The 27,914-nt window shown below is 36.3% G+C and overlaps 1 protein-coding gene across 1 annotated transcript in view; it reads left to right on the top strand.

Annotated features, from left to right (window-relative positions):
• The first annotated feature begins 2,785 nt into the window (after positions 1–2,785).
• IMPG2 (interphotoreceptor matrix proteoglycan 2) overlaps positions 2,786–27,914 on the top strand; it is a 79,489-nt gene continuing 54,360 nt past the window's right edge. The window contains exons 1-4 of the mRNA XM_059388366.1: positions 2,786–2,870; positions 3,316–3,567; positions 16,006–16,172; positions 20,099–20,130. Coding sequence (XP_059244349.1) covers positions 2,786–2,870; positions 3,316–3,567; positions 16,006–16,172; positions 20,099–20,130 — 536 coding nt within the window. The remainder of the gene's footprint in view (positions 2,871–3,315; positions 3,568–16,005; positions 16,173–20,098; positions 20,131–27,914) is intronic.

Consider the following 27,914-nt stretch of genomic DNA (forward strand, 5'->3'; position numbering starts at 1 on the left):
TATAGTTAATTTGTTCATTCAGGAAACATTTTTAGAGTATCTATTAGTAGGCAATTTGCTGGGTACAAAAAAATGAACCCCAGCTTTTGTTCTTGAGTCATTTATAGTCAAGTGGGAGAAATGAACATATGAATAGTTTTAATATTCCTGGTAAAAACTGTAATAGACTTTCTTGGAAGCTCAGGAGAGAGTTTATCCTAGTTGTGTGTGTGTGTGTGTGTGTGTGTGTGTGTGTGAGTGAGAAGTGGTAGAAAGATAGTAAGAGGGTTGTCACTGGACAGGGAAAGTCTTCAGAGAAGATAATACTATTTTTAATTTACAACTCTTGGGATAAAAAAAAGGAGTAGTTTTTTTTGTTTGTTTGTTTGCCTCCTATCTAAGCAAGACTTAGAAAAAGTTTAATGCCTCTTATAATCAGCTTGTTTTCTTTTTATGTTATGGGAAAAAATATGGGAAAAAAAGGGAGGAGCTTTTTTTTTGGTTTGTTTGACTCCTATCTAAGCAAGACTTAGAAAAAGTTTAGTGCCTCTTATAATTAGCTTGTTTTCTTTTTATGTTATGGGGGAAAAAAAGGGCTCATACAGAGCCCTTTCTAATCTGGTTCCAGTCTATGTGCTGTCCTCATCTTCCAGTGTCACCTACTTTTTAATCATATAAAGTTATTCACTTATGCTGTAATTGCTTTTGGCTTAACACCAAGCTTAAGCCTTTTCTTCATAGCAAATTATCTTGAGTTTTCTTTCTTATCACTAGTGTTTCTTTAGAAATGTACTGGGCTAAAATAAATATAAAATATCATTTGTATTCAATATTTTTTTTTAATTGTGAAAATGACCTCTAATTGTTGAACTATGCCTGATATGGGAGAACTGTGAGTAGACATGCATACTTTGAAAGCCTGCTTGACCAGAAGTATATAAAATGGTATTGGAAAACATGTGTTTTTTCCTTCCTTCTATAGAGTCCCTTGTAACTGAACTTGTCCTTAGAGAAATTTGGAAACTTTGCCTAGAGGCCAATAAAAGACAGGCTTTTGTGGGTATCAGGCTTCCTTATGTTGGTATGGTCTACACCCACCCAGCTGGTCTCTTCTTTTACAACTGAGTGCATCCCTTTTGGGGACTGAAGAAATTGGGGTCAGGACTACTTTAGGTTTCTCAAGAGAAATGTGCTTTAGATCTTTACCAAACAGTCCCCTCCCCCCCGCCCCCAGAAAACTTCACTAGAGGTACATGATGTAAGATGTAAATCCAGTGCTATTTGATAGTAAATCCTAGCTTTCCCAGGGACTTTGATGAATTTAATTGCTTTCTACTAGGTTTATTTGATAAAAACAACTGTCCTAATACAAAGAATTTTATCTGGTCCTATTGTGGTAAAAGATACCCTTTCTTTTTTTTTTTAATTTTTTATTTTTTATAAACATATTTTTATCCCCAGGGGTACAGGTCTGTGAATCGCCAGGTTTACACACTTCACAGCACTCACCAAAGCACCTACCCTCCCCAATGTCCATAACCCCACCCCCTTAAAGATACCCTTTCTTGGCTAGGAGTTCCTCATGTACATAAATACACCGGGCCTCATGTTTACTAGCTAACACAGTTATCATGTGGCTATCATTTTTATTGTATGCTTAGTATGTATCAGGCAATATTCTAAGCATTTTCTGTGTATTTACTAACTTAATCCTCACAATAACCCATCATGGGTTAGGTTTACTATTCCTATCCCATTTTATAAATACAGAAGATGACGTTAAGTGGTTATAACCAAAGATTTTAAAATTTCTTTTTTTTTAAAAATAGATTTTATTTACTTGTCAGAGAGAGCACAAGCAAAGGGAGCAGCAGGCAGAGGGAGAAGCTGGCTATCTTCTGAACAAGGAGCACGATGATCATGACCTGGGCTGAAGGCAGACACAACTGACTCAGCCACCCAGGCATCCCTGATTTTCAAATTTTTTATGAAGGAGAAAAATTTACATGATAGTAATTATGCCAAAAAGAAATAGCTCCAGGAAAACTAGCTAAAGTTAGTTTTGTACCTAGCTCTGTATTTCTGAAGTAGATAGGTATAGTCAGTTTGGGCTTGTAAATCTTTTGCTTACAGATCATAAGTCCTAGGGGCACCTGAGTGTCGCAGTTGGTTGAACTTCTGACTCTTAGTTTTGGCTCAGGTTGTGAGCTCAGGGTGGTGAGATCAAGTCCGGAGTTGAGCTCTGCATTCAGCTTGGAGTTCTGCTTGGGACTCTCTCTCCCTCTGCCTCCATCCCACCCCCACTCTCTCTCTCTCTCAAAATAAATAAATAAATGAATCTTAAAAAAAAAAAAACAACAAATCATAGACCCTAGAAGACCCCAGAGAATTTGTGAATCTGTCATGTTCAACCACTAGATTCATAAAAATTGTGAAACTGTGAATCATACGTGAAAGAGTATTTTTAAGTGGACTCTTTGTTAAAGGCAAAGAAAGAGCCGTAAAGAGCTTAGCTGGGTAGATTAGAATAAAGAAATTGTCTCTCCCCATCTGTTCTAATTAGCTTATCTCTTCCGCTTTCGTAGCTGTGCTGGTTATTTCAGGAAAGAAGTGACAGGTATTTTGAAAGGACACCGTTTTTATTTAGCTAATTTATAATGGTTTTGGAATGTTTGTCATTTCTCAAATATAAACTCTTAAATGTTAGACTTTTCTTATAATAATTTGTTACTGAAAGTTTCAAGTCTTTTCGGGTATTCAAGTTAAGGATTTTGGTTTCTTCTCATTTCCTTTGATTTTGGCCCAAATGATTATGTTTCCTCATTTGGGGAAGATTTCTCTGGGTATTTTGATATTTGTCGTGATAGAAGGAAACCTTACATCATTAACAGGTATTTAAAAATCTATATATTTTTTCCTTATATTTGTATTATAATCTCTTTAAAAATAATATTATATGATACAACTGTTGTAAGAAGTTGAACCAAATGCTATTATTTTAGTGTTTGTTATTGCTTCATTTAAACTTTTAAAATCTCTCCAATAATTTTGTTTTTTTTCTTTAGTAATTTCTACTTCGGACTTACTTCCTCTTATTTCTTGTGTTGCAATTGGATATATAGTTATTTCAATAACCAAGAATCTTGAAATAAAGGAGTAGGAGTTAGATGGAAAAGAAATTGACCGCTCACTCCTCCACTCTTGAGGCATACATGTCTGTAGTCTGATCATGACTTTAAAATTGAAATACGGCACAAAAGTCAGTTTTTATTTGTTACCTTTCATACTGTATCTTTGTTCATTATCAGAAGACTTGTCTATGCTTTCACTCTGTAGCACAAACCTACATGTCTTTAGAAGATATCCAAGAACCCAAGAGTACAGTTTCTTTTTTCCTGACTGACTCAGAATCCACAGACACTTCTCCTTCTACTGAAAGGAAACTACCTCTGGACCACAGAGAAACTGAGAAACAGTGGTTGCTGAGAAGAAGGCGATCTATTCTGTTTCCTCATGGTGTGAAAACCTGTCTGGGTGAAAGTGTGACCGAGGTTGTGGCAAACCATGTGAAATATTTTAAAGTACGAGGTAAGTGAGCATCTAAACCTTGGGGCTTCATGATGCAATTCAAACATAGTTCTAACATGTGTGTCGTATCTTGTAAAAATTCAAAGTCTGTGATAATTTAGACATACTGAGCCAAATATTATCTTTGTATTAGCTATGGGAAAGGGACTTGCTCAAAGTATAGTATTTATACAGATTCAGAGGAAAGTTTAAGAGTGGAAATGGCTAAAGCCTTTTAAGCATGTCAAAAATACCAGTTTATGTTATTGGAAAATTTAATTATTTTTCCTTCATCATTCAGTAATTTGTTTAAATATACCCGCAAAATGTATTGTCCATGGCATACTTACCTATTTGGATAATTAGTTACTTTATATACATGAAAATATAATAAATTTCTATATTTTATAGTGCAGACATTCTGCAGATTCATGATGATAAGTCTCTGGTTGGTATACATAAACCTTATCATGTCTAAAATGATGGCACTTCTCACAGTGGACCTGAAAGCAATTAACTAGGATTTTATTTATTTATTCATTTATCATTAAGATTTTATTTATTTATTTATTATTAAGATTTTATTTATTTATTTAGAGATAGAGACAGCAAGCATGCAGAGGTGGGGGTGAGGGGTTGCGGGGAGGACTGGCAGAGGGAGAGGCAGAGATAGTCTCAAATAGACTCCACACTGAGCCGGAGCCTGATGCAAGGCTCTATCTCGTGACCCTGAGATCACAACCTGAGCCAAAACAAAGAGTCTATGGGATGCTTGACTAACTGTACCCAGGATTTTATTTTTAACTAAACAGTATTATCCTTGATCAAATCCTTTTTTATTATGTGTATAAGTTCTGTACTTACTAACCAAAATAGCTTAATTGACCATAGTATGTCTCTGAGTTTCGAGGGAATCTCACACTTTTTGCTGCTCAGGAGACAATAAAAAGCCATAAGATGGGTGTGATGCTAGCAAACTAAAGTAGAGGTAGATGATTAGACAGCAGGGAAATCGGACTTGCTCATTTATGTATTTATTCAACAAATGTTTATTGAACACACATTTTCCATGCCCTGGGCTATATGGATCTTCAGTCTAAGCTGCTGCTTTATCTTCTTTTTTACTTTCCTCTCTCTTGTCCTTTCACTTCTCCTCCCTCACCAAACTTTAAGTCTTTTTATTTTTATATATTTTTTCAAAGAAAGTATTTTTTAGTTTTTATTTAAATTCCAGTTAGTCAAATACAGTGCAATATTAGTTTCAAGTACACAAGTTGAGGGATTTAACATTTATATACCACACCTGGTGCTCATCAGAACAAGTGCAGTCCTTAATCACCAACACATATTTAACTCATCCCCCCCGCTTCCCCTCCAGCAGCCCTCAGTTTGTTCTCTCAAGAGTCTGTTTCTTGGGGTGCCTGAGTGGCTCAGTGGGTTAAGCCTCTGCCTTTGGCTTGGGTCATGATGCCAGGGTCCTGGGATCGAGCCCCGCATCAGGCTCTCTGTTCGGTGTGGAGCCAGCTTTCCTCCTCTCTCTGTCTCTGCCTCTCTGCCTACTTGTGATCTCTCTCTCTGTCAGATAAGTGGATGAAATCTTAAAAAAAAAAAAAGAGTCTGTTTCTTGGTTGGCCTTTTTCTATTTTAACCTTTGCTCATTTGTTTTGTTCCTTAAATTCCACATATGAGTGAAACCATGCAGTATTTATCTTTGTCTGACTGACTTATTTCACTTAGCATAATATTGTCTAAGCAATTGTTTTTAAAATAAAAAATACCAGATATTACATATATTTATATATTTAAATTTTTTTATTAAAGTGGCACTCTATTGGGCGCCTGGGTGGCTCAGTGGGTTAGGCCGCGCTGCCTTCGGCTCAGGTCATGATCTCAGGGTCCTGGGATCGAGTCCCACATCGGGCTCTCTGCTCAGCAGGGGGCCTGCTTCCCTTCCTCTCTCTCTGCCTGCCTCTCTGCCTACTTGTGATCTCTCTCTGTCAAATAAATAAATAAGATCTTTAAAAAAAAAAAAGGCTTAAAACCACAGTATCAACACAGTGCTAAATTAAAAAAAAAAAAGTGGCACTCTATTAACACCTTTTTTAAAAGCAGGTATTTATATTTCTTAATTTTATGTTGGTACTATCAAACATTACTAAGTAATAAGCTTTCCTTTTACCTTTTTAATGGAAATCTATTGACTGAGCCTTTGTGTATGGGGTATGTGCCAGAAGTGGCAAATTCTAAAGAGGGTGGAAAGAGAATAAAGGATTGAAGATGAGTGAGAATGACAGTTTATAACTTAACAAAATATGATTTCTACTACCTGGATTTTTACTTTTAAAATAAATAGATCAGAATATCTATATAGCTGTTGGTTAAATAGTGAAGAGTAAATAACCACTTAAGAAATGTGGTTATGGGGATGCCTGGGTGGCTCAGTTGGTTAAGTGTCTGCCTTCAGCTCAGGCCATGACCCTGGGATCCTGGGATCAAGTCCCACATCAGGCTCTGCTTCTCCCTCTGCCTGCCACTCCACCTGCTAGTGCGCTCTGTCTCTAATAGATAGCTAGATAAATAAATATATAAATAAAATCTTGATATAACCACTTAAAAAAAAAAAAGAAATGTGGTTATATCAAGTCAGGAAACAACAAATGTTGGCAAGGATGTGGAGAAGGGGAACCCTCTTACACTGCTGGTGGGAATGCAAGCTGGTACAGCCTCTCTGGAAAAGAGTATGGAGGTTCCTCAAAAAGTTAAATAGAGATAACCTAGGACCCAGAATTTGTACTGCTAGGTATAGGGTACAAACATAGTGATCCAAAGGGGCACCTGCACCCCAGTGTTATAGTAGCAATGTCCACAATAGCCAAACTATGGAAAGAGCCCAGATGTCCATGGACAGATGAATGGATAAAGAAGATGTGATACACACACACACACACACACACACACACATTGGAATATTGCTCAGCCATCAAAAAATGAAATCTTAGACAAACCATAAGTGACTCTTAATCTCACAAAACAGACTGAGGGTTGCTGGGGGGAGGGGGTTTGGGAGAAGGGGGTGGGATTATGGACATTGGGGAGGGTATGTGCTTTGGTGAGTGCTGTGAAGTGTGTAAACCTGGTGATTCACAGACCTGTACCCCTGGGGATAAAAATATATGTTTATAAAAAAATAAAAAAATTATTAAAGAAAAAAAAATGAAATCTTACTATTTACAATAATGTAGATGGAGCTAGAGAGTCTTAAGGGAGTGAAATAAGTTAGAGAAAGACAGTTATATGATTTCACTCATATGTGGAATTTAAGAAACAAAACAGAGGACCATAGGGGAAGGGCAGGAAAAACAAAAGATGAAATCAGAGAGGAGACAAACTATAAGAGACTCTTAACTATAGGAAACAATGTGAGGGTTGCTGGAAGGGAGGTGAGTGGGGGGATGTTATAACTGGGTGATGGGCATTAAGGAAGTCACTTGATATAATGAGCGCTGGGTGCTATATGCAACTGATGAATCACTGAACTCTACCCTGAAACTATTAATAGAGTATATGTTAATTAATTGAATTTAAATGAAATAAAATGAAAAATAGGAACAGATCAGCAAAAAAAAAAAAAAAAGAATAATTGTGGTTATATCTTTTAATTTCTTATGTTTTTAAATCTAAGAGATACTATTGAAAAAGAAGCCAACAAAATGAAAAGCATTCCTAAATAATTGATTTTCAAATACAGATCTTATGAATGGAATCATTGGAAAGGGACCTCACAGAGCTGAAAGCGTTGGCACAAGCAGATCAAGATGGTACCAATGTTGGTACAGTTGTTACTGTCATTTGTAAAGAATAAATGTGTTGGGGCGCCTGGGTGGCTCAGTGGGTTAAGCCGCTGCCTTCGGCTCAGGTCATGATCTCAGGGTCCTGGGATCGAGTCCCGCATCGGGCTCTCTGCTCAGCGGGGAGCCTGCTTCCTCCTCTCTCTCTCTGCCTGCCTCTCTGCCTGCTTGTGATTTCTCTCTGTCATATAAATAAATAAAATCTTTAAAAAAAAAAAAAAAAGAATAAATGTGTTTTTGAAAATTAGGAAAAATGAATATTTCAGCATAGGTTGTAAAGAGATTTTGTAGATATAATTGAGGTTATGCACTCAGAACAAAATGTTTGGAACTTAGAGGGAGAGATCATTCAATGTCCAACTAAGCTAATTCAATTTAATGGTTTGCCCAATTTTTCCTTCATAGACTGTCTGGCTTCAGTTGCTAGTTGGTGTAACAAACTTGAAAAATATCTTCAAGTTTGTTACAAAGTTCTTCATAGCAAGAAGTGACTGCATTTAATCTAATGATTTGTAAAATTGAAAACTTGAAAAATATCTTCAAATTTGTTACAAAGTTCTTCATAGCAAGAAGCAACTGCATTTAACCTAATGATTTGTAAAACTAAACAGACATTGAGGGTGCTTGGAATTGAATGCAGTTAGTAGTATCCTCACATTTAAAAAATTCCACGTGTAGTTGCAGTTTTAAAATACAGCTTTATTAATGTATACATTGAAGGATTATGAGCTGTGTATTTGAATTATACTATTTGATTAGTTTTGAAAAATGTATTTACCCTTGAAATCATCTTGCAGTTAAGAAAATGAATTTATCAGTTACCTCCAAATATTTTCTCATTTGCCTTTGTAATCTCTCCCTCCCTTAGCACTTCCCTTTATCCTGGTACTGAGGCAATCGCTAATCTGGTTTTTTTTTTTTTATCACTATGAATTGTTAGCATTTTCCACACTTTTATATATGAATGTACAATATGTACACTTTTTAAATCTGGCTCAGTGTAATTATTTTGAGACTCATCTATGATTCTTTTTGTGTATCAGTAGTTTGTTACCTTTTATTGTTGAGTAGTCTTCTATTTTAGGGATATATCACATTTTGGGATAGTTCAGTTGTTTTCAGCTAATGGTGATTATAAAGAAAGCTGTTACGAACATTTGTTTTTAAGTTTTTGTGTGAACATATGTTTTCTTTCTATTGGTTAATAGGAGTGGAATGGCTGGGCCTTATATGTTTAGCTTTTTGTGACATTTCTAAAATGTTTTCCAATGTGGCTGTACCACATAATATGTAATAGATTTCCAGTTTTCCACATTCTTGCAATACTCGGTATAGTCAGTCTTTTTTTTTTTTTTTTTAAGATTTTATTTATTTATTTGACAGACAGAGATTACAAGTAGACAGAGAGGCAGGCAGAGAGAGAGAGGAGGAAGCATGCCTCCCGCTCAGCAGAGAGCCTGATGTGGGGCTCAATCCCCGGACCCTCGGATCATGACCTGAGCCAAAGGCAGAGACTTTAACCCACTGAGCCACCCAGGCGCCCCTAGTCAGTCTTTTTGAACTGTAACCATTCTAGTGAATATGAAGTGATCTCTTACTGTGGTTTTAATATTCATTTTTTTAATGGCTAATGATGTTGAGCACCTTTTTCATGTACTCATTCACCATTTGTGTATCATTTTTGGTGACAACCCAAATGATTGGGTCATTTGTCTTATAGAATTGTAAGAGTTCTTAATGTATTCCAAATACAAGTTCTTTGTCAGATATATGTTTTTATATGTTTTGCATACAGTTTCACCCAATGTGTGGTTTTTTTTTCTTAATAATGTCTCTTGACAAAGAGAAATTTTAAATTTTGATGAAGTTCAATTTATCTTTTTTTTTTTTTCTTTTGGATTATCCTTGCCTTCAGTGTTATATCTAAGTTTGCTTAACCCAAAGTGACAAGTATTTTCTCCTATCTTTCCCTATAGACATTTTATAATTTTTAGGTTTTGTATTTAGGTCTATGATCTACTTTGAGTTAATTTTTATATATGGTGTATATTGATCAAAGTTAAAATTTTGCATATGCAAAGACAGTTGTTCCAGCAGCACTTATTTAAAAAGATTATCCTTGGGGCACCTGCGTGGCTCAGGTAAGCATCTGACTTTTGATTTAAGCTCAGGTCATGATTTCAGGTTCATGGAATTGAGCCCCACTCTAGCTCCATGCTGGGCATGGAGTCTGCTTGAGAGTCTCTCGCTCCCTTTCCCTCTGCCCCTCCCCCTGCTCATGTGCTCTCTCTAAATAAATAAATAAAATCTTAAAAAAAAATTACTCAAGTGTTGGGATGAGATTTAGGCAACTAATGAATCATTGAACACTACAACAAAAACTTATACAATATGTTGGCTAACTGATCATAATGAAAAATAAAAAACAAAATGCAAAAATACATAAATAAATACAAACATGAGGCCATAAAAAATTTATCCTTTCTTGCTTTTGCACATTTGTTGGAAATCAATCTTCTGTCTATGGTGGGTCTACCTCTATAGTCTTCATTCTTTTCCACTGATCTCTTTGTCTATTTTTATGCCAATACCATACTGTCTTGATTATAATAAGCCTTTAATAGGAAAAGTTCTTCAACTTTGTTCTTTTCTTTCAGATTTGCTTGGTGATGTGAGGTCCTTTGTTTTTCATATAAATATTAGAATCAACTTTCCAACTTATACAAAAGGGCTGCTGGAATTTTGATTGGAATTGAGGTGAATCTGTTAGTCAATTTGGAAAGAATTGTCATCTTAACAATAATGATCTATGAACGTAATATATCCCTCCATTTATTTAGGTCCTCTTCAATTTCTCCTGGCAACTTTTTATAATTTTCAGTGTATTGGTCTTACACATCCTTTTTATCAGATTTAGTTTACTTTTTTCATGCCATTGTTAATGTTATTTTAGTTTCTGATTGTTCCTTGCTAGTATATAGGCATACAACCACTTTTTGTATATTGACCTTTTATTGTGTAACTTGCTAAATTCACTTATTAGCTCTAGTAGTTTTTGTGTATTCCTTAAGGTTTTCTACGTAGATTATTATTTTATTTGCAAATAAAGATAATTTTACTTCTTATCTTCCAATTTATATGCCTTTTATTTCTTGCCTTATTGTACCAAAATGTTCCATATGCTTTGGACACCATGATTTTGAGAGGAAAATACCTTAAAGAAAGACTTTGTTCCATACTGGATTCCTACGTACTGAGTAATATGCACAGCCTGAGTCCTAGTTAACAGGATTAAAGACAGATTAAATGCAAACATTTCTTTCTTCAGAGTATTGCCATTACATTTTGCCTTCCTCCAGCAGTTTGCAGGGCAGGCTTTCACTGCCACAAGAGAGGCATTTGTAGATCACCTGTTTTCTCAAAAATCTTCAACAGTCACTAAAGAGGATATGAAAATTGTTTGACAAGGTTGGCATTTCGGAACAGGTCTACTTCTAGGCCATAGCAAAGTGTGTGGCAATTGTCTCTGGTAAAGTTTTGCCCTTCTTAGTACCTCTTTTCCTGGGATGTGCTGATTTTACTCTTCATTCTACTGGCTGCAGTGTCCTATGTGGGTTTTCTCTCTCTCTAAGCTGCATGAGGGCTCTAGGCTACCCCCCACCCCTGTCCTCACCCAGTTCTCCTCCTCTATTTAAATGTACATGTTCTGAATTCTGTATTTCATGTTTGTTAATTGGACATTCTTGTCAGATAGCTCACAAATGGAAAGCCATTGGATAAATTAAGGATATATTACTTTTCTGGAAAGAATTACTTTTATAATTTTATTGAGACATAATTCACATACCATACAATTCATCCATTTAATGTAAAGAATTCAATGGTTTTCTAGTATATTCACAGAAATGTGCAACCATTATTACACTGAGTTTAAGAACCTTTCATCACCTCAGAAAGAAACCTCATACCCTTTAGTCATTACTCTCTAACCCTTTATTTCCTCTGTCCCTCTTCTGAGATCTAAGCAACCACAAATCTGCTTTTTATTTCTATAGAGTTATCTATTAAGGATATGTCAGATAAATGTGATAATATAATGTGTGGTCTTTTGTGACTGACTTCTTTCACTTTGCATAATGTTTTCAACTTCATTCATGTTGTAGCATACATTACTAGTTTATTTTTTTATGGCCAAATAATAGTATTTCCTTATATGGCTATACCATATTTCATTTATCCATTTGTCAGTTGTTGGGCATTTGGGGTGTTTTCAGTTATTTAAGTGTATACTTACAAGTAGAATTTCTGGGTTATATGTTAAACATAAACATAAAGTTAAACATAAAGTTAAACTTTATGTTTAACTGTATGAGGAACTGCCAGTAATACTTTATCTAAAGTAGCTGTATCATCTCAATTTCCTAACGGTGATGTGTGAGATTCTTATTTCTCTATCTTTGCTAGCACTATGATTTTCCTTTAAAAAAAAAAAATCACCACCATCTTAGTATGTGTGAAATAGTATTCCCTGGTTTTGATTTGCATTTCTTTAATGATTAGTAACATTAAACATTATTTTATTTGCTTTTGTCATTTGAATATATTTTTTTGAAAAATATCTTTGAATCCTTCCCTTTTTTCAGTTTTTAAAAAATTATTGAGTTGTAACCATTCTTTATATATTCTAGATACAGGTTTCTTATCAGGTAAATTATTTGAAAGTATTTTTTCTTATTCTGTGGTTTCTCTTTTCACTTTCTTGGTGGTGTCTTCTATGCACTAAAGTTTTTGATTTTGATAAAGTCCAGTTTATCTATTTGTTCTTTTTCAAAATTATTTTAGTTATTCTAGGTTTATTATAATTCTATATGAATTTTAGAATTAGCTTGTCAATTTCTATAAAGAAGTCAACTTGTGTTCAGATAGGATCGCTTTAGATCTGTAGATCAGTTTAGTGATACTACCATCTTAATGTTAGTGATTCATGTGTGGATGACTTATTTTGCATTTTTCTGAAGGTGAATGATAGCGCTTTTTCACATATACATATATTTCCTTTGTAAAATGTTTGTTCCAGTCTTTTACATGTTTTGAAAATTAGATTGTTTGCCTTTTTATTAGAGTTGTAGAAATTCTTTACATATCCTAAATACTGGTTCTGTGGGAGATATATATATATTGAATATTTTCTGCCAGAGGTATGGCTTGCCTATCCATTTCTTTTTTTAAAAGATTTTGTATGTTTATTTGATGGAGAGAAACACAGCGAGAGAGGGGACACAAGCAGAAGGAGAGGGAAAAGCTGGCTTCCTGCTGATCAGGGCTCATTCCCAGGACCCTGGGATCATGACTTGAGCTAAAGGCAGATGCTTAATGACCGAGCCACCCAGTCACCCCTGCCTATCTATTTTTAATTTTATTTGATGAGTAATTGTTTTGATAAATTCTAATTTCTTTTTTTTTCCTTTTGTAGTTGTTGCTTTCTCTGTCCTATCTATGAAATCTTTGCCTGTCGTCAAGTTATACATATTCTTCTGTGTTTTCTTTTAGGAACTTTGTAATATTAGCTTTCATATTTCAAATTATTTTTTGTGTATATTATAAATAAATTATTGAGATTTATTTTTCTTTCTTTATAGATATACACTCAGTCTTATAATATTTTTTATAATTTCTTTGTATCATTTTTTTCATAACTAGACCTTATAGACATTCATTTTTTGTGACAACAAAAAAATTATTTATTTTGCCAATTGAGACATTGACCTTTGCATTGTCTTCTAGTGGGCACTAAATTTTCATGTGAAATTTTTAAGAAGCGAGGAAGAATTCTGAATCTACAGGTGGTCAGCTCTTCCTCAGTCAACCATGGCTGGATTCTTCTGAATTCTGTAATATCAGAAGTTCTGAAGAGCAGTTATAAGGATGCAGTTTGCAGTTAGTTCACTGAAAGAGAAAACTAAGTTTGCAACCAAAGTTTCATTTTAACCCTAAAAAATCAACTGTTAGAGGAACTTTAAATATTCATATATTTTCCTCTCTGTTAAAGTGTAATTTTTTTTTTTTTTGGCTTAGACTATCTTCTTCTATCAAAAAAATATGAGACAAACAGAATCCATTATGATGATAACACTAATATTCATGCAGCACTAAGGACTTTATAAAACTCTCAAAGGTAGATAGGTAAGGCAGTAATGATTCATCTAGTTAAATAAGAGAGATGAGTACATTGAAGCCTTAAATGGCTAGGTAAGTTACCCCTGGTTATGAAGCTAGTACACGGTGCGGCTAGTGCTAGTATTCAGTTAGACTTTCTGACTCTGTGAGTTCAGGGACTTTACCTTAATATGCTATTGGGTACGCCTTCAGTTTTCTTGGAATGAAAAATAATGGTCTTGATCTCTATGCATTTGCATCAATCTTTCTCCCTCAGCACTCTGTTCCTCTTCCCTCCCATCTCAGTCTGTCTGTTGTCCACAGTGTCTGGCATTTAGCCAATGAAATGACTGCAGGATAGTTCTATACAAAATGTGCAGACAACCTGTTTAGCATCCTTTCAGATTTGATCCTTTGGAATAATTTAGCAGATAGATTGAATTATTTTTTATTTTAATATAGCAGTACCTTTCTCTGGAAGATCATTTTAATATTTTTAGTTCTCTTATCTTTAAAAAAATTTCTTTATAGTATAATTGACGTACAATGTTACATTAGTTTCAGGTGTACAACATAGTGATTAGACAAGTTTCTGTATTATGCTGTGCTCACTATAAGCGTCACTACCATTTGTTACCATACAATGCTATTACAGTACCATTGGCTGTGTTCCTTATACTGTTCCTTTTATTCCTGTGACTTATTGATCCCATAAATGGAACCCTGTATATCTCACTACCCTTTACCCATTTTATTCATCCCCTCATCCCCAACCCCTCTGGCAATCACCAGTTTATTCTCTGCTCCGATTTTTTTAATAGACTTTAACTTTTTTTTTTTTTTTTAAGATTTTTGTTTTTTGATTCAACAGCAATCACAAGTTGGCAGAGAGGCAGGCAGAGAGAGAGGGGGAAGCAGGTTCTCCACTGTGCAGAGAGCCCGATTTGGGGCTCGATCATGACCTGAGCCGAAAGCAGAGGCTTAGCCCACTGAACCACCAAGGCACCCCATATTTTAACTTTTAAAGAAGTTTCAGATTTACAGAAAAATTCAGCTGAAAGTCCAGAGAGTTACTTATACTGTTACTCTTCCACACACACATTTAGTGTAGTACATTTGTTACAATTGATGAGCCAATATAGACCCATTCTTCATCTTCTTTTTTTTTTTTTAAGATTTTATTTATTTATTTGAGAAAGAGAGAGAGACAGAGATAGTGAGAGGGAACACAAGCAGGGAGGAGAGGGAGAACAGGCTCCCCACCAACCAAGGAGCCTCATGGGAGGCTCCATCCCAGGACACTGGGATCATGACCTGAGCAGAAGGCAGACACTTAACTGACTGAGCCACCCAGGAGCCCCTTGCACATCATTCTTTTTTTTTTTTTTTTTAAGACTTTTTATTTATTTGAGAGAGAGAGAGAAAGAGCGCACGCATGAGAGGAGAGAGGTCAGCAGAAAAAGCAGACTCCCTGCTGAGAAGGGGCTTTGATGTGAGAATTGATCCCAGGACTCCAGGATCATGACCTGAGCTGAAGGTAGTTGCTTAACCAACTGAGCCACCCAGGTGCCCTTGACACATCATTCTTAACTGAAGCTCATAGTTTATGTGCAGTTTATGCTGATTGTGTTGTACAGTTGGTGGGTTTTGAGAAATGTATAATGACATATATCCACTATTACAGTGTCCTACAGAGTAGTTTTCCTACCCTAAAAAATATCACTGTGCTCCATGTCTTTATCTCTCTCTCCCCACAATCCTGGGAACCACTGATCTTTTCACAATTTTCATAATTTTGCCTTTTCCAGAATATCATATCATTGGAATCATATAGTATATAGCTTTTTCAGATTGGCTTGCTTTACTTAGAAATATGCTTTTAAGAATTCACTGTGTCTTTTCATTGCTTGGAGCCTCATTTCTTTTTGTCACTGAGTAATATTCCATCAGCGTCCTGGGATCGAGTCCCACATCGGGCTCCTTGCTCAGGAGGGAGCCTGCTTCTCCCTCTGCCTCTGCCTGCCATTCTGTCTGCCTGTGCTCACTCTCTCTCCCTCTCTCTCTCTCATAAATAAATAAAATCTTAAAAAAAATAATATTCCATCATATGGATCTTATTTATTCTTCCACCTATTGAAGTATTCTCATATCTATTCCACTTTTATAAAACATAAACATGGATTTTTTTTTGAAAGATGGGAAAAATACCCTGCCTATTTGATGTGAGCCTATTTGTAAGGGAGAGGAGTGGGGAGTTCAAATTCTCTTCATATCTGAAAAGTTTAAACTGGACATGTATCAACAGAAGAGCTTTGACTGAGAATCATTCCCGTGCTCCTCCAGAAAGCACAGTATGGACAAATGTCTTGGGAATCTGAATAAACAGATTCATGATTTTGTGAGAACCTCAAAGTGCATTGATTTTCCATAAAGTACTTCTCTGTCTGTTTTCCAGTATGTCAGGAAGCTGTTTGGGAAGCCTTCAGGACATTTTGGGATCGACTGCCTGGGCGTGAGGAATATCATTACTGGATGAATTTGTGTGAGGATGGAACCACAACTATATTTGACATGGGCACAAATTTTAGTCAGTCCATGGAACATAGAAGTTTAATTATGAAGGTAAGGGTACTAACAAGGGAAGAATAGCTGGGCTATTGTAGGAGCACTTATACACAGTTAAAGCCTGAAGGTAGAAAGAGCAAATGCCAAATCCCTACTTTACTTTTTGTTGTTGAACTAGGCTATTTGAGTGAGCTGTCATAGAGCATAGCCTAGTCTTTATATCCCTAGCTCTGGCTGTTACAACAAACATTGTTAACCCAGTAAGAGCCTCAGGCTTATGTTTATAAATGTAAATATTTGGAAATAATATTCAGCAATGGTTTAGGCTAAGAATATAAATCTGTAAGAGTCTAGCATTCTTGACAAAATTTTGCACACTATCAATTTGGAGTACCTACCAATGACCCTAGTTAGGATAGAAGTTGTAGTTTGTTAAGTAAATGTTAAATATAAATATAATTCTAATTAGTGAACTTGCTTACTTGTTCTTCTTCTTTTAGACTTAGTTTATTCTTAGCAAAGGATAAATAAGCATGCACATAGACAAATAACCTGCCTGCCAACACTCTTCTTCTCTCTCTCTTTTTAAAATGATTTACTTATTTTAGAGAGAGAGAGCACAAGTGGGAGGAGGGGCAGAGGAAGAGGGAGGGAATCCCAAGCAGACTTCTCACTGAGTGTGGAACACCACTTGGGCTTGATCTCACGATCCTGAGATCATGATCTGAGCCAAAATCAAGAGACAGACACTTAACTGACAGAGCAACCCAGATTCCTCTCACCGTCCCCTTTTCCTATAGCATGCATGTATTTATAAGAAAATGAAGCTGGTTAGATATATGTGGTAAGTCACTCATTCAGGCTGATATGCCCTATATCTATCCTTGTCCATCAGTTTGAGTCCTACCTGCCCTCAGTTGAGATATAACCTGCCTTATGACGAATCAACCCCAGTCTCATAGATTTAACTCCCATAATTCTTTGAGCTCCCATAATTCTTTAATGTTGTACCACTTGCATTTTATTATTATTAGTTATATGTGTGATTTCTTCTACTAGACTATGAGCTGAAGAGCAAGGATTGTGTCATTATTTGTCATTTTGCATTCCTGTGATAAAATAACTATGCGATAGATATTTGTTGAAATAAAAGTGTATAAGCACTAATTGCAATGTCTTTTTCCTATTTGTTGCAAATAATTAGAAAATTTTACAAATATTATCTTAAATACTTGCTTTAAGTATTATATACCTTAGAGAGACTGAAGAAAGAATTATTGACTGGATAACTCTGAGCTTTTATTTCGAGTCTAGTAAAATTGGATTAGAACATCTTAAAGTAATACAATATATCATCTGATTCTTTTTACTTTAAGAATTTTATTTTTAGTAGAGACATTCTTTCAACATTTGGCCCTACATTGGGATGATCTCATTAACTAGAAGCAAATTGGGAACAGAAATATGGTCTGATAAATATGGGTGGACCCAAGACAAATCTTGCAGGGTTATAAACATTTCAACGTTGTGCAGGTTTTTGTGGTTTTAAAATACATTCAACTTTTAATCATGGTACCTCACATTTTAAGTCAAGGTGTTACATTTTTTTCTTCTGTCACATTAAAAATTTTTTTAATTTATTTACTTTTTTAAAAAAGATTTTATTTACTTATTTGAGAGTGAGCAAAAGCAAGAGAGAGAGAGAGAGAGCAAAAGCCAGGGAAGGAGGCAGAGGAAGAGGGTGGAGCAGTCTCCTTGCTGAGCAGGGGCTCCGATGCAGGCCTCCATCTCAGGACCCCAGGGATCATGAGCTAAAGACAGACACTTAACTGACTGAGCTGCCCAGGCTCCTCAATTCTGTCACATTTAAAAAAATATATTTTTATTTACTTATTTACTTGAGAGAGAGAGTCCTCTGTCACATTTTGAAATGTTCAATATTAATAATTATGAGAATAGCTACCAGTTGCTTAGTATATACCATGTACCAGGCCACATATTAAGCCCATTAAAACATTATATTTAATAAACAACAACCCTACAAGGAGGTACTAATATCCTCAATTTATAGATAAGCACATTAAGCATCAGAGTTATTTCTTATTCTAGAATACAAAACCAGATGGGCTGGAGCTTAAATTCAGACCTGCTTCTCTTTTTAAAAATATTTATATTTTTTCTGTTTACCATTCGGCCTCCCTTCTCAGTAATTACCAGTTTTGCAAACTGCTAAATTTGGTCATATGGAATATTGGCAAATTTGCTAATATGGAGTAACTGTTCAGTAAAAAAATACACACACACACATATTTACACTTATATTACTGTTGCCATCTCAACTGTGCCCAGGTTATAGGACCAGTTGATAGAGCAGCAAATACATAGGATATAAAGTTAGTATTACCATACATGAGCATGTGATGTTACATTGGAAGGTATTTTTCACAAGTGGAACTTTTCAGAAGGGAAGATTAGAATGCATTGGAAGTATACTTTCAATGACTATGTAATAAAACATGCAAACAAAGTGGGTGTTACATCACCTGAATTGAGTCTTAAATAACAAGTACAAGTTAGCTGAATGAGGAGAAGTTTGGGAGAAACAGTTCAAGCAGAGGGGACAGCATAAGCCAAATGTTTGTAGGGAATGACGAGGGCCACTCTACCAGAAGGGTAGATTAGAAGTGATAGGAGATCAGACTGGAAGAGTAGAAAACTCTGTGGACGATAGGAAATCATTGAGGGATTGTAAGTTGGTGAGTCACAGGCTGACTTGACAGTTTTGAATTTTAAAAAGGTCATTATGGTTTCTATACACCATAGGATGTAGAGGGATCAGGGGGACTAGTTACTACCCTTACTACCCCATGCCTGAGGAACTGAGGGTCCTAGCTAGACACGAGATACAGGAAGCATGAGGGATACAAATAGGGAAAAAGATTAGCAGGACTCTGATAGGTTGGATGGGAGTAGGAGAGGTTTAAGGGAATGGCCTGGAAACCTCCTTGTTGATAGTTTGGATGACTAAGAACAAGAACTTGGGGAGAGAAGCAGTTTTGTAGATGAGGTGGGAGATTGAGTTCACTTTTGAATATGTTGTTTTGAACCACCTGTGAAATGTGAATTGGTTGACATTTAGGTATGAAGCCAAAGAGAGTGGTCTGGGTTATAAACACAGCTTGTAGGAGTCACCAGGCCCAAGGTGGTAATTGAAAGCATTTAGAGTGGCTGAGATTATTCTAGGAGATTTTGTAGTATAAGGAGAGCAATAGGTTATTTATAAATATCATGAGAGTTATTTGGAATAATAGTCTTTCCATTTTATAGATGAGAAATTGAAGGATTTTGGGTTTTGCCTCTGTTACGAAGCAAGAGAAAATGGGACTTGAAACTAGGTCTTCTAAGTTAGTGTTCTTTTTATTATGTTGGTCTCAGAATAAAACCATTAATTTAGGGGAAACTTGGGAACAATTTGCTTTGGAATGCCCCAGAAGAATAATCCAATTATTGGTACAATATATCTTTTTGTCTGAATTCTGGATAAACAGATTTAGCATTTATTTTATCCACGTATTTATATTATTCTGGTTTAAGATTTTCTATAAATGTATTAGATCATAAAAAAACTTTGATTCTAAGTCCATGGAAGGTTGAAGTAGAATTCTCCAATCTCCAATTTGTAGATCTTTTTGGAATGATTAACAAGTGAAGTCTGTTAATCTGTGCCCATTAAGAAAAAGCACAAGAACTTTTGGAAACATAAACAGAGGCTGAGTGCCAGGACATTCCCATAGTCCTAAAACAAACCTGGCATTGTTAGTACCTTGCTTTAACTATTTGTCTAACCGTAGAAAATAACAGCATAGATTTATAGACTAACAACGTAATGTTAGGGTATTAGTGTTTTCTATGCAATAAATTCTGTTTACTGCTTAATAACTGTCATGAACTCATAGAGTCATTTTTATTTTTGTTTTCCTTAGAAACTGACATATACCAAGGAAACTGTAAGCAGGTGAGTGTCTTTTTCCCCCCTAATTTCATGTTTGGCAACAGAAACATGTCATGCCTACTCCAAGATTCACACCAAATTTAATGGCCCTTTTCTATTTTCTTGCCAGTTCCTGCAATGACCAGGGCTGTGGGTTAACCCCAAATGCTTTTCTGCATGTTGAGGCCACTTTCCTTTCAAGACTTCCGTCACAGCCACTGTGCTTGTTTATTTTCTGACCTTGCCGGGAGGCAGACTTTTTCCTTTCTCTTGGGTGAGAAAACAGATTTCTGGAAGCGGAATATGGAATGATCTACTTTTGTTGAGGCTGTGGTCTAAGAGTAAAAATGTTACGAAATGGTACACCTTTGTGGCAGATAGTTTATTAAATGGTGGTCGGTGGTATGGATCACTTTACAGAGAAATGATGATTATGAGCTTGAAGTATAGGAATAAAACAACCTTGATGAATCCTCCAATATTAGGATTCTTAGCTCTATTAGCCTTTAGTCTTAGGATTAAGGTCATTTCTGCCTCCTGAGCAATAGTGGTACAAAACAGCTCATGGAAGATGTGAGATTTTGAGTGTATAAGGATTAATGATTTCAATTCTATCCATACTCAAAGTATCAAGATTGTGCCAGTATGTAGGTAATTCTATAGAAAACATTATTATGGCATAAAATCCTGGTCAGAGTCCAGAATTTTTCTTCAAATTAGGAAAACATACTGAAAAGCCAGTTAGGTGAGTCAGTGTCTAGAGATCCAAACTGGGCAGCAGAGTCCAGGCAAAAGCGTAGTTGGGGTTTACAGGTGGGTGCTAGTGGGGTATCAAATCAAACTTGAGTAAACAGGAGGGAAGGGTATTCTGTGTGATCTCACTTGTTCATAGAGCTAATGTTATCACTGAGTCTCTGGTGGGGCCTGGGATTGAGCACCCACTTAGATGTTGGGCCATGTGGTTTCTTTCTTTTTTTTTTTTTAATTTATTTTTAATTTATTTTCAGCATAACAATATTCATTATTTTTGCACCACACCCAGTGCTCCATGCAATCTGTGCCCTCTATAATACCCACCCCCTGGTACCCCGACCTCCCATCCCCTGCCCCTTCAAAACCCTCAGATTGTTTTTCAGAGCCCATAGTCTCTCATGGTTCATCTCCCCCTCTGATTTACCCCAATTCACTTTTCCTTTCCTTCTCCTAATGTCCTCCATGTTATTCCTTATGCTCCACAAGAGAGTGAAACCATATGATAATTGACTCTCTCTGCTTGACTTATTTCACTCAGCATAATCTCCTCCAGTCCTGTCCGTGCTGATACAAAAGTTGGATATTCATCCTTTCTGATGGAGGCATAATATTCCATTGTATATATGGGCCATATCTTCTTTATCCATTCTTTTGTTGACAGGCATCTTGGCTCTTTCCACAGTTTGGCAGTTGTAGCCATTGCTGCTATGGATATTGGGGTACATAGGGCCATGTGGTTTCTTGGGTGTTGACTCTTCACCCCTGAAAAACAGAGTTTGGTAGTTCCTTGTGATTGCCATTAAACACACAGGCAGTGAACTAAATACTCTGGCGAGTCCCCCCAGTCCTAGTAATCATCATGGTAGTACCTAATGAAAATGATAGCATGTTTTCCACCTATTATATGGTTAAGAAGCTTGTTCTCATGGCATTAAAGCTGGAGGAAGCTCTGAGGTTTACTTGGGAGGTGGATGTTAGCAAGTGTAGAGCCTGTGGGTTATTATAAAGTGGTGGAAGGAGGGTTATCTTAAGTAGGTTATCTTAAGTAGGACGGTCATAACACTGTATGGGGTTGGGTTGGCTTATCACACACTTACCACACACCCAGTTGGGTAGCTGGAAGAGGCTTAAGGTATAGTATGTGTAGTTTTGTGTCTTTCTGTGGGTCTCACTTCAACTGGGTGCATTTTTCCGTAGCTACCTAGTATTTCTCACAGTGAGATTATGTATAGGAAAAGGAGAAATTTTGCTCTATGGTCAGTTGTCTCCTACTGTGTTAATCACATTCAAACAAATTCATGAATAAGCATCATAGCAGGACTGACTGGATTATATACTTATATTGGTAAGGCACTGTCTGTACTAGGTATAATAAGGGACTCAAAATATTATTTGCTATTCTTAGAAAATTATGTATAAAAATAACATATGAAAATATAAGTGAATTTTGAGAATTTTAAACTCTAAAGCATCTTTCCCATGTAACTAAAGCAGACCAGGTTGGGCTGGGGTGAGAACTGCCAACCGTGGTAGTTGCTGAAAAGGGTGACCTCGGGTTAGGTAGCAGTGGGAGCTAAACCCTGGGAGTTCCCTAAGAATTCACTAAGCCCATCTTTCTCCCGCTTGAGTATTACAGTGATCCACTGAAACCTTTAATTTGCCCATCATTTTTCTATATTCAAATTTATTTTTATGATTTTTTTTTGAGATTACTATTGTATTCTCTGAGATTCTCATGTTGGGCTTTATTGCTGCTCTAGCAAATTACCACAGACTTCATAGTAAACAACACAAATTTCCCCTACAGTTATGTCATTCAGAAATCTGACATGGGTCCTAAGCTGTTGCCAGGTTTGCATTCCTTTCTGGAAGATATAGGGGAGAATCTGTTTTCTTGCCTTTCCAGCTTCTAGAAACTACCCACATTACTTGGGTCATGACTCCCTTCCATCTCCAAAGCTAGTAATGGCTGGTCAAGTCTTTCTCCCATTTCATCACTCTGACACTCTTCTGCACCTTTCTTCCACATTTAAGGATCCTTCTGATTATGCTGGATCCACCTAGATAAACCTGGTTACATTGCCTATTTTAAGGCCAACTGATTAGCAACCTAAATTCCTCTATGTACGTAACTTAACATATTCACAGGTTCTGGCGAGTAGGATGTGGCTGTCTTTGAGGGGCTATTATTGCACTTACAATACTTTTTTTCTTTGATTTAAATTGCTGCTTCTTTATGAACTCTGACCCACCTACTGACATATGATTTGGACCAAATACTCTTGTTTTCTATCCCTTTAAGCTTCCCATATAATCATTTGCCCTGTGTCTTAAGAAAAAATTTTTTTTTGATTGGATTATTTGTTCTTTGGGTGTTGAGTTTGCTAAGTTAATCCAATCAAGAAATGGGCAGAGGACATGAACAGACATTTCTGCAAAGAAGACATCCAGATGGCCAACAGACACATGAAAAAGTGCTCCATATCACTCAGCATTAGGGAAATACAAATCAAAACCACAATGAGGTATCATCTCACACCAGTCAGAATGGCTAAAATCAACAAGTCAGGAAATGAGAGAAGCTAGCGAGGATGTGGAGAAAGGGGAACCCTCCTACACTGTTGGTGGGAATGCAAACTGGTGCAACCACTCTGGAAAACAGCATGGAGGTTCCTCAAAATGTTGAAAATAGAACTGCCTTATGACCCAGCAATTGCACTACTGGGTATTCACCCTAAAGATACAAACGTAGTGATCCAAGGGGCACGTGCACCCGAATGTTTATAGCAGCAATGTCCACAATAGCCAAACTATGGAAAGAACCTAGATGTCCATCAACAGATGAATGGATCAAGAAGATGTGGTACATATACACAATGGAATACTATGCAGCCATCAAAAGAAATGAAATCTTGCCATTTGCGACAACATGGATGGAACTAGAGCGTATCATGCTTAGTGAAATAAGTCAAGCCCAGAAAGACAACTATCATATGATCTCCCTGATATGAGGAAGTGGTGATGCAACATGGGGCTTAAGTGGGTAGGAGAAGAATAAATGAAACAAGATGGGATTGGGAGGGAGACAAACCATAAGTGACTCTTAATCTCACAAAACAAACTGAGGGTTGCTGGGGGGTGGGGTTATGGACATTGGGGAGGATATGTGCTTTGGTGAGTGCTGTGAAGTGTGTAAACCTGACGATTCACAGACCTGTACCCCTGGGGATAAAAATATATGATTATAAAAAATAAAATTTTTTTTTTCCAGCTCACTTAGGACCTTACATCCCACTTTACCTCTTACACATCTCCCTATCAGTGTTTCTGTTTTTCTTAAGTCTTCAGCTTCTCCCATTACTAACTCCTTATTAGCATTTGAACACACTCAAGTCTCTCTCATGTTACCTATTTACAAAAGGCCCTTCTCCAGCATTTGCAGTATGTTATAGCTAGGTGTCTTGAAAGCCTCTCCACTCAGCTCCAGTCCATGCTTAACCTCATACCATCTGGACTTACTGTGAAGTCTCAAAAACCAGTACAAACCACCACCTGGGATATGTGCTCACTGAAATGTTGTTAAATGAATAACTGAGTTTCTGCTCGATTATTCAAGTTTATTAGCAGGTCTCTGGTGATATTCTTGGTGTAAAGACTGTTCTTTGGCTTTTTTTTTTTTTTTTTTTTTTGGTACCTCAATTAACTTACTTTTGTCGTTGAGGATGTCTGTCGCAAAGCCAAATAATGTGTTTTTTAAGCAGATGTGCTACTCGGTTTGGGACATGTGTCCCTATTCCATTACTCTCTGTTATCTCTTATATTTGTTTAGTCTCTCATATTTTTATAATGCTTCTGCATATATAATATTTTATTTAGTTTCCATCATACCTTTGGGAAATTGGTAGTGTAGGGAAGTATTCTTGTTTTCGAGATTAAGTTCTTGTGGCCCAGAGGAACTGAGATATTTTTCTAAGGCATAACAAAGTTAATGATACTTCTGGGACCAGTACCCAGGATTCCTGGCCCTGTGCCTTGAGTTCTTTTGTTGTCCTGTGCTGATCACAGTTAACAGATTCAAGAGTAAAGCAAAGTAAAGAAAATTGTCAAGGGAAGTAGTAATCTAGATCGGAAATTATGCTTGGCTTGTTTTTAAACTTATGCTCAGTGTGTCTCTGATATCTTTTGGTACCATCTCACCTGAATTCTGATAGGATTAGGTAGTAGACGTGAGGAATAAATTAATGTGCTGGACGAGCTGAGGAAAAGTAGAAGGTTGTTCGCTGCTGGTATTAAGCTAAAGGTCTTAGCTGAACAATTTCACATTTGTGGTTTGGCCTAGAAATGGAGTAGTATTTCTGTCTCCAAACTCAATGCAACTTTGTGTCCTTGTTCTGTTGTGACATTTTAGGGGATCCCTGCAGGAGGCATACCTAATGAGAACATGTTGAAAGGATTCTTGTTAAGTGTTTTTTTTTTTTCACTGTTTTTTGAAAGGAGAGTGGGAAAATGAGGGATTAAGCATTGGACTGTTAGACAAGAGATTTGAATTACTGATCATTGCCTACTTACCATCGTTAAAATGTTATTCTGAATTTAGTAAGTGAAATCTAGTTCTACTGAAGTAAACAAACTTCTCTGTTGTGAATACTTCCTTAGAGAAGTATCTGAAATTTAACTTTTTTACTTATTTTTAGTTGCAGTAATTCTCTTCTTAAATTAAAAAATTTTATTTTTAATTGAAGCATAGTTGATATATAATATTATATTAGTTTTAGGTGTATAACATAGTTATTCAACAATTTTATACATTATAAAATTCTTACCACCGTAAGTGTGGTTACCTTCTGTCACCAAAGTTATTGTTATATTATTGACTATATTTACTGTTATTTATCTTTATCCCTGTGACTTATTTAACAAATGTGATCTTGATGTGGGGGATAATTTGACTGAAACCTGCTGAGGTCTTGTTACTTTGCCATGTCATCCCAACTTCCTGTTCCAGTTACTGTGTTATGCTTTGGCCCCTCTGTCTTTGACCTTTTTGCTCTTCATGTCTGGTTGCTCTCCAGAGCTCTCCAACTTTTACTGGGTTTCCCTTTCTTTTTCTGGGCCCTTATATACTTTGGCTTTTAGGTTTTTAAGTTTATGTAGGCCATTATTATTACAACCAAGTGAAACCATGTTGGTTGCCCTTCTAGTCAATATGGCTCACGTAAAGGCCATGTTGTGAGGAATTAAGATGAGTGAGAGAGAGGTTTCTGGAATCCGATGGGCCTGTTTTACATCAGAGCTCCTCCATTGTCTAGCCATGTGACTCTGAACAAGTTCTTAACCTCTTCTAATATTAGTTTCCTCTTATGTATAAATGAGGATAATAGTATTTTCCCTTTAAGATTGTTGCTGGAATTAAATGAGTTAACCAAGAAGAAACACTTAAGACAATGCTTGACACATGATAAATTTAGTGGTACTCCTTCTTGCTATTGTTATTGTTGAAAAGGTAACTAGATATGGTTAGGAATTTTAGGCCTTGGGCCATATCAAATCATTGTGTCATCCAGGAAAAATTGCTTTATTCATTTGGACTTTATTTTTTTCTTCTATTAAATGAAGGTATTGGCAAGGCATTATGCCTTGTGGACAACTGATAGACTCTTTTCAGATCTAATTATGTTAATATCTGTCTCAAATGCATTTGAATCTTACTTATTTTAGCTCTACTCCCTGCAACCTGAGAAGTCTCTTGATACTTTCTCATCATCTAGGCCCTTTCTCCATTCATCCCTCATCATAATGACTTACCCAGATATCGTATTTCTTGGGTTTTTCTAGATGACAGACAGCTCACTGAGAAACAATTTCTTGCAAATGCTTCTAAATAACAAAAAGTGATAGTTTTGTTGTAAGGGTTTAATATGTTATTCTTTCTAGATAGTATTTTTTAAAAGAAGAAAAATCTTTATGAGATTTTTTGAAACTCAATTTCTCAAATTTTCTTTCTTTTCTATTTTTAAAAGATTTTTAAATTTTTAAAGTAATTTCTATACCCACTGTGGGGTTGGAATTCACAGCCCTGAGATCAAGAGTTGCATGTTCTACCAACTGAGCCAGCCAAGTGCCCCAGTTTCTCAATTTTTTTTTACCAAAGCCTGGGAGTTTGGGGAACATGATCCTAGTTGACTTCCCCAGTCCAGTTCTAATGATAAAATATCTTTGAATTATCATATTTAATTTCTTTTTTTTAGTTTTTTTTTTTAATTCATTTATTTGACAGAGAGAGAGATTACAAGTAGGCAGAGAGGCAGGCAGAGAGAGAGGGCGAAGCAGGCTCCCCGCCGAGCAGAGAGCCCTATGCAGGGCTCGATCCCAGAACCCTGAGACCATGACCTGAGCCGAAGGCAGAGGCTTAACCCACTGAGCCACCCAGGCCCCCATATTTAATATCTTAATTTTAATTTTAACTTTATATTCAATTCCACAATGTAATAATATTTGTTTTAATATAAAAATGTTTTGAATTATACATCAGTTCTTACTTATTCCTCACCTGCCTATGCTTCAAGTAAAATTGATGCTTCAGCATTTATGCTGTGTTTATCTGGTGGCTTTGAGTAATCTCCTGTCCCACCACCATGACATAATTTAGAGAGCAATAGGGCAATTTAAAAGAGTTGTCTGAAGATGGGACTCATTGGCATATTGGCAAGTCTGTTGTGGAGACATTTTTTTTTAAAGATTTTTATTTATTCATTTGAGAGAGACACAGAGAGAAAGAGAGAGGGAGAGAGAATGAACGGAGAGCAGGGGAGGGAAATGCAGGGCTGGATCCCAGGACCCTGAGATCATGACCTGAGCTGAAGGCAGACACTTAACTGACTGAGCCACCTATGAGCTTCTTATGATGGAGATATTTTTGCCTATAATTGAATCACCTTAGGAAGCTCACTAGTATAAAGCTGAAGGTAGTTTTCAACTTTTAATAGATATGTTTTGTGGTGGGTATTATAGAGGGCACGGATTGAATGGAGCACTGGGCATAGTGAAAAAATAAT

Source organism: Mustela nigripes, chromosome 2 (assembly GCF_022355385.1).
Source record: "Mustela nigripes isolate SB6536 chromosome 2, MUSNIG.SB6536, whole genome shotgun sequence".
NCBI lineage: Eukaryota > Metazoa > Chordata > Mammalia > Carnivora > Mustelidae > Mustela > Mustela nigripes.